General features: G+C 41.3%; 1 protein-coding gene across 2 annotated transcripts in view; it reads right to left on the bottom strand.

Annotated features, from left to right (window-relative positions):
- Positions 1-7,840, bottom strand: part of LOC130372422 (astrotactin-2-like) — a 270,954-nt gene that overhangs the window by 85,582 nt on the left and 177,532 nt on the right. For both annotated transcript variants that reach the window (XM_056578419.1, XM_056578420.1), the window contains 2 exons: positions 7,101-7,267; positions 3,094-3,282 (listed from right to left, as the gene is read on the bottom strand). In XM_056578419.1, coding sequence (XP_056434394.1) covers positions 3,094-3,282; positions 7,101-7,267 — 356 coding nt within the window. The remainder of the gene's footprint in view (positions 1-3,093; positions 3,283-7,100; positions 7,268-7,840) is intronic.

Raw genomic sequence — 7,840 nt, 5'->3', positions numbered from 1 at the left:
TAATATGCCATTTTGTTCCAGGAGGTACACCATCATTTAGAGAAAAAAGGCGTATTTATCAGGTTCTTCCCGGACGTCGAAGGGCCTTTTTTCCGAGGCATTCGACTTCAAGACAAAGGAGACTGAGGGCGAGTTGTGTGAGGATGTGTGGCGCGCCGTCCCGGCAGCGGTTGACATTGATGGCCGTGTCTGAGATAGGCTTCAACTTTTAGGATACATGTAACACGTACTGTATAACGCCACCGTGTATAATTAATATACCACATTGCTCATTACAAAGCGCAGACAAAACGTCAGTACTAGCTTTGAAAAGTATCACCACGTTGGCCTGGGTCGTAACCATGTCATCCTCCTCCCTATAACTCTGAAACAGGAGGTGCACTTAGACTTTAAAATAAGGTTGAACCTGAATATTGCTGAACGATTATAAACTGAAATGAATCTACTTTTTTTTTTCCTATTCTGGTTCATGAAAAGGACATTATTCCTCAGATCTTCAGATTGGGCAGGAAACATCGATGATAAATAAACCATCTGTGCTCGGTCACCCTGTTTTGTGACCAGGGGTGTTGACTCCTAGAAACGTTCTGGGTTCTGATATCTCCCCAATGTCCTCAGCCCTATCCCTAAGAATACTTGAGCAACACCATCCCCTAGCTGCTCCACACTGATCTGTATTCGCTCAGAGGGGTAAGACTCTATGGATAAAACGTGTATCCCCGGTGTTATCATCAGTGCAACCAGGGCTGCCATTTGGGTGTTATGCTGATGACACCCGGCTGTACATAACAAACAGCCCAGAGCGCCCAGCTAAGGCAAAACCACATCACCTGCATGGGGGAGATAACGGCTTGGGTGGAATGGTATTTTGTACCATGAAAAAAGTTTTCATCCTTGTTGGGTTATACTATTTCGTTTTTTGTCCTTGTATAATTGCTTCAATTAATCTACCTCAACATCTGACTCACTAATATGGGTGCCTTGCTTGACCCCCCCCCCCCCCCCCCCCTGCGTTTTCATGACTTTGGAAGATTTAATTTGACTATTTAATAAAACATCTCAGAGCTCAGCCTGGCTCTATCGTTCCCCTGACGCCCAGATGTTCGCCCATGCCTTAATCTCCTTCAGCCTGTGCTACTTCATTCCCGTTTTACAGAAAACCCCAGCAGGGATATGCATAAGCTCCAGTTTATTCTGAATAGTGCTGACCGAATCTTGATAGTGGGGGAAAAAAAATCATATTTACATATATCGTTTTGGTGCAACTGGTTTCTTGTTGCCCATAAAACTGTCCCGATCTGTGGGTTGACGGATCTTAAGCATGGAGCTCTGACTCTGATGAATTTGCAACTGCATTTAATAAAAACTACTTAAGAGATATATTTTATATCAATTGATCCACAAAATTTTAATTTGTACATAATTCAATTTTGTTTATTTTTTCCAGTAATATTGCAGGATTACAGTAACTATTGATTTCTATAATATATTTTAAAATGATTCGCCCAAGGCGAGGTGAATGGTGGGGAATAGCCCCCTCGACCTTCGTTCTCCATTACGTCAGACTCAATAACAAACGAGCTATCCCCCGTCGTGCTTCCTCGCTGACAGGCAAAATTTCCCCAAACACTTGTTAAATTCGTATTTTTCCATGTCTTCAATGGTATTGTGAAATTCATCTCGCCGGAGAAACCAGTCTAAAACAGAAATCAATGGATTGAAACACTACAATATCCCGAGTTTGAGATCTCAATCATGGGATATATCCCAATATCCTGAGATAGCGAACCAATCTAATTGTGCCATCTTACAAGGTTCATGTGTAGCATATACTAATTATCTATACATGTATTTTATTTTTGTCCAGCATTTGTTTGAATATTGTGCCCTAAAAAGGCAGTGGCCACTGACTTGTCAACATAATTTCAGTGCCCAGTCTGATTCTGTATTGTTCTGTGCATCAGACAATAAAACACTTGAACTTAGTCTACAACTTGATATAGCTGATGTAGATATGTAGACATATACACACATACATTCACACATATATTTATTTCAAAGAGGACAATTGGCTCGTGCTATGCTATTCTATCCACTCTCAAGTGTTCAGGGCATCCAAAAAAGCACACAATTATTCCTCCTAATCATCCTTGTCCATTCAGTTCCAAAACAAGTGATGAATAGCACTAACAACATCGTGCACAATTACGCGCAAAAAGTGCCCGTATTTGACTTTGTTTACAACCACATCAAGTACACATCTTTGGCGATGCTCCAAAAGCCACACGGCCTCCTTCTCCAGGACCCAGTCATGCATTAAATGAGCGTCTGTAACCTCATCTCTGACCACAGTTTGCTCCTTAAGAACCCTGCTGCCCCCCGTGCCTCCCAGCTCTGGCCGAGGGCGCATTGAGGATTATCAAGGCCGGTCTGTAGAACAGGCTCAGCCTAACCATTTCAGACCGGGCAGACGGACTCTTTGGAAACGTTTTGTTTTGTTTTTGGGTATATTCTACTACATTATCTTCGTAAGCATTTGATATTAGTGTTGTATGCCTCTGTGTGATCCCAATAATACCTTAAATATATACTATTATATCTCTAAAATGTAAAACAATTATTGGTTAACACAGTAATGTTAGTAGTTCTAGTAATTACATTTCATGGCATGCATGTGGATTTGTATTCTGTGCGTGGTCGTGTGTGGATCTGTGTACAGAGTCAAGCGCTGTGCTGCCATGCTACAGAGGTCAAGCGATCGTTCAGATAGCAAGGTGTCAGACCATCTTAGTCAGGGTATCTCTCTGCGTCTCTACTCTCCATGCACAGATTTAATCACACTTGCCATCAAAGAGTAGTACCTGGTTACGACTAGGTGTGTGCATGTGTGCGCAAGTGTTTGTGTGTGTGTATGTATGTGTGCATGTGCATTGTGTATGAGTGTGCACATACTTGTTGTGCGAGCATGCAAACGCTAGTATGCACTCACGCTGATTAGCATTTGGTCATTCTTCCGGTGCACACTCACAAACACACACACACTCACACACACACACCACCCCTCTCCCACACACACACATGTCCACTAATTACCTGAAGGTCATTTGGAATATCTGGCCCAAGTTGACTTCCTGGCTCTTGTTGTTGTAGCCGTGCAGCATCTCGCCAAACAGCGTGTCGTTGAAGCGGACGTCCTGTCTCACACACTTGGAGCCCTCACAGTTGTCAGACTGCAGGAGGCAGGAGCGGCCGTCTGTCGCCAGCTTGTACTCCTGCACACACCTGAGGAGGACACGGCGGATCTGTCAAGGTGACGCACACGCAACGCAACCCGAGGTTAAAATTTACAAATTTGGACACGGGAGCAGAAAACGATCAAATGTGTCAAAAGGGGGGCCACATGTGACTTTTTGGGGGATGTTTGGCTGGTTTGTTTGTTTTGACTCCTGTGTTTTGCATCTCATCACGTCAAATGTCTGAGGGCTTGCATAATCGCATTATCAATAAAATGTTTCATCATTAATATTATAAATAATATAAAAATACAGATATTTTTCATAATTGGTTGAAGAAACACAATTTGTGTTCATAACATGAACTGCATATTTCCTATTTAGTTCTAGGCACTTTAATACAAAACTAACTCATCAATTAATGCATTCATTATTTAAGAATTAACCAACGAGCAAGAAGGAGTTAGGGCGTCTTGCTCAAGGATGCCAAAGATCTGCTGACATTGGGGTTCAAACCCAGAACCGTTCAGCTGTAACTCAACAATCCCAACGGTTAATCTATTCAAACCCTGGATGCAAATAAAACATTTACACACACACACATAAACACAGGTCAAAGATAGCAATCCGGGCCCTGTGAAGACATACAATTGCTAAATAATTAAAACCATGTCCCATAGCCATACATGATACTCAGATATATTCTCCCACCCACGCTATGCATGAGATGCATAGCCTACTACTGCAACGGTGGAAATGGATAGAAAACAGATAAAGCGGAATTCCTCCTATAAAGTAACGCACACGGAGACCGCCTGTCTCTACCCAGCAGATAGGTGATAGGCGACATTGAGCAGCAAAATATCTAGTAAATATTGAATATGAAACTAGCTTCACCCCCCGTCTGGTCACATCCCGTGTGCAGCAGACATACGGGTGGAGAGGGGGGGCTGATGTGAGCCACAGCATATCATTTGAAACTTGGAAATAAATCTGAACAGGAGAACAGAATGTGCTTTTCATTTCCTTACCCAGAATGCATTATTTTATTTTTTTATATTACTAACCGGGGATTTAAGATACACCCAAAGATCTGGCCAGCTGAGTTATCACGCTGAGATTAATCAAGGCCTTTACGTTACAGTCCAGTAACCTGGCTGAGATGGAACAATTTTCCAGATTGAATGAATTTCAGTGATGTCGTTTTATTGTGTGTGCCCTGTTGACAGCAGACACTAAACTGATAAAAGAATACACAAGTGTCTGTATTTTAATATGTACTCGCTGTATATACTTATGATTTAAAATATCTAAACAATTAACAGATAGGCCCCTAAAATTTCCATTCAACACACAATCCCCCATTTAAAAATCATCTATAATCGTTTAACACTTCTAAATTCAAATATTATAAATGGAATGAAATTATTAAAATATATAATTGCATATTTTTACAGTTTCTCAAACTCACACCCAGAATAAGATATAAAGCCTAAAGGGCTTTAGCAGTGCTTAGGTGACACTTTTGCTAACTGTGCTCAGTGGATCAGCTAGAAAGCCCTTCTGCTAAATAACCTTCGACGGAACCTCTGCAGAAGAACTTCACCCACTAAAAATACTGACAGCCTTTGAGACAAGACTTCATGTGTGCAGGAATTCACGTGTTGAGGGTTGCATATAATGTCATGGTATATTTTAGTCTACATGTTGAAACATGTTGAATCTGAAACTATTTCAAAGCCCATATATGTAACTGGGGTTTGGATATTTGCATAATAATAATAATATTAGTGGATTACATCTCATTCATTTGGTCAAATGTCTGTTAATATCCAATGCGCCGAATGAGATTTATACGAGACACAAGAATACTTACTACGCTCTGAAATAACGGATATTTACTTCACTGTTTATTTACTTTAAGCCCTTTGAGACTGTGACTGTGATTAAGGGTTTTACAAATAAAGTTGACAAGTGGCAGATGTATCTGAAATATCTTATCAGCTATTTCTCCAGGAAATCCTGAAAGCCACCAACCCGCAAGACAAGCAGGAAAGAATTATCATCCCCCTGCTCCGTCTAATACCCAAAGCTGTGCTAAATCTGCATAATAAACCCAGAACTGCATCAAGTCCTGCTTCCCTTATCCTTGGACGCTGCGGTCTTTGACAATCCACTGCATCAAGTGTGCATTTGAGAAAACAGTTTCTACACGGAGAGCAGTGAGTGTAGTGTGCTGAAATCTAAGCGTGGTCTGAAAAGTGTAGCTTGATTCCGCCGCGCGTTTTCTCACCTGGGACCAACTCGGGCCATGATTGCTCGGGGCAGTCAGCTGGTGTCTGTTTGTGATGTAATCACACATAGATTGTCTCCTCCCAGGAGAGGATGGGCTGACATTCTGCCACTAGCACAAACAGTTGGGCTGTGTTGGCGTAACAGTATTTCTGAAGACTAGGTTTTATGGGTGGTATGTAGTTTGTTATCGTAGGTTTGTTTCCCCAAACGTCCCCAAAAGTTGTTTCATGATGAATGAATATTTGAATATCTAATTTTTCATTATAGATTCCTGAAAATATTGTTAACTATATCCAAGGAAGTTTGTCCTGATAATTGCTTTAATAAATTTACAAATAAATTATTGGTTGAATAAAATAAAATTCGACCAAAATAAAATTGAATAAAAAATATGTACAATGTAAGCCTTCACAAACCCTGTTTTTTTTTATTAAAGACAATCACAAATTCAACTCCTTTCATAAAGCCAAGAGGCTACTTGAGAAAAACATGTTCTGTGGCAAATTACCCTTGACCATTTAAACGTAATATAGAAGTGTAATTTATGTTTGTTTTTTTTTAAAGCTAAACCTGTGCTTCGTGACTTTTCTTAGTGCAGTCGGCACCTTACGGTTCAAACTTAATTGTAACTTTTTCAATTTCAATTTGGTCTGGGGAAAAGGAGGCTGGAAAATCTAATTGTGAGGGTTGTGAGGGCTGCCCAGAAAATGTTTTCCTTAACCTCATTTTTACAGCCTTTCATCACAATTACTGTCTCTGGGGACATCACAGGGGCACACTCAGATAGGATTGCTCGACATCCCCTGACCCCACAAACTCAAATTAGGAAGCAAATATAAAAAAAACACCTGAAAACCCTTTGGGAAAAGGAAGGGATCAGAAGAAGAAACACTTAAATAGAAGAGCAATATGTTCAGAGTCAATTTGGATTAGAATTGAAGAGACTCACAAAACACTTCAGTTTACTAATACTCAGTTATTTGTGAGTCCCCATACCTGCTGTTAATTGTTTTTTATAGATTTTTATTCTTCTTGATATATCTTCAAATACTTGAAACGCAAAAAGAAGTAAGCGCGTAATTGGCAGATGGAGAACACAAACTCAGCAAACACTGGTAACATATTCCCGTAGCATGTGAGACGACAACCTGAAACATCCTGACGTTCGCCCCAACGTTCTTAGACAACGTGTCTAAAAAGGTTTCAAATCAAAATTGTATAGACTTGAAAATGTAGAAATACACTTAGAAATAAACATAGTAAGTAATACACATCCATCTTGCGTATGATTCTTAATTCGGTAGGATATTGGCGTAACAATACAGGAGACATGGCATAACTCCACACATTTCAGTTTTCGCCTTCAGGCACAAGCTCTGTGCCGTCTCCCCCAAGAAGTTCGGAATTATTCTGCTATAGCATAATGGAACTGCTGGATCAGAGATTAGTATAACCCCAGACGCTAACCCTCGATTGCTGTTTTCCCAATTTCCCTGAGCTAGCACAACCTCAACCCCCTCCGGGTTGTCATGTTCAGTTTTCCTTTGAGCCAACCGTGGTTCCAAAACTCACCCGCAGAACATGAGCACGTTGCTGGAGCTGGGGTCCTCCGCCAGTGGCACCAGCTGCTGGAGACACAGCTGTTCACAGCCCCCGTTGAAGCCGTCGGTGCAGTCGGTGCCCCGCGAGTAGTCATAGCAACCCGAGCCATCCTTCATCGGCCTCAACCCCTCGGGACACTGTGGACAGGGGTGGACAGGGGACGAGAGGGATGGAGGTGAACGGAGGGGACACGGGATGGGAATGATAGATGGGAAGGGTGTCAGGGAAGGAGTTTCGTGGGCGACGGGGGGGGAAAGGAGACAAAGATAGATGGGAAAAGGTGAGCGAGGGGTAGGGTCGGCTGTCCATGTTTTTTCACTGACTAAAGAAGAGCTCTGGGAAGGAGCAGGGTTAAAAGGGTGGAGCATTTGAGAAGGGATTTGATTTGATTGTGATTTATTTTGACACTATCGACTGTTATCGTCACTCACCTGTCCCACAGCAAAAGTATGATTATTACAAAGTGGTGGCAATATAAAAGGAGGTGTTTTACTTGTCAACCAAAAGATTTTAATTGGGGAAAAGTATAATCATGTTTTTAGTTTTGCAAAACATCGATGCTAAAGGGAAAAGTAATGGAATTCTGTGAAACAGCCCACTTTCTCTGTTCTTATTCAGTATTATCTTTAATTTGACCACATTTTTAATTCCAGTGTTGAAGGCCTTTTCTTCAACACAGAAGTCCTATTTTGTTTCTAAGATCATAATCT

This window comes from Gadus chalcogrammus, chromosome 19, assembly GCF_026213295.1.
Source record: "Gadus chalcogrammus isolate NIFS_2021 chromosome 19, NIFS_Gcha_1.0, whole genome shotgun sequence".
Taxonomy (NCBI): Eukaryota; Metazoa; Chordata; class Actinopteri; order Gadiformes; family Gadidae; genus Gadus; species Gadus chalcogrammus.
Note: the sequence above shows the minus strand (reverse complement) of the source record. Positions and strands in the feature narration are given on the sequence as shown.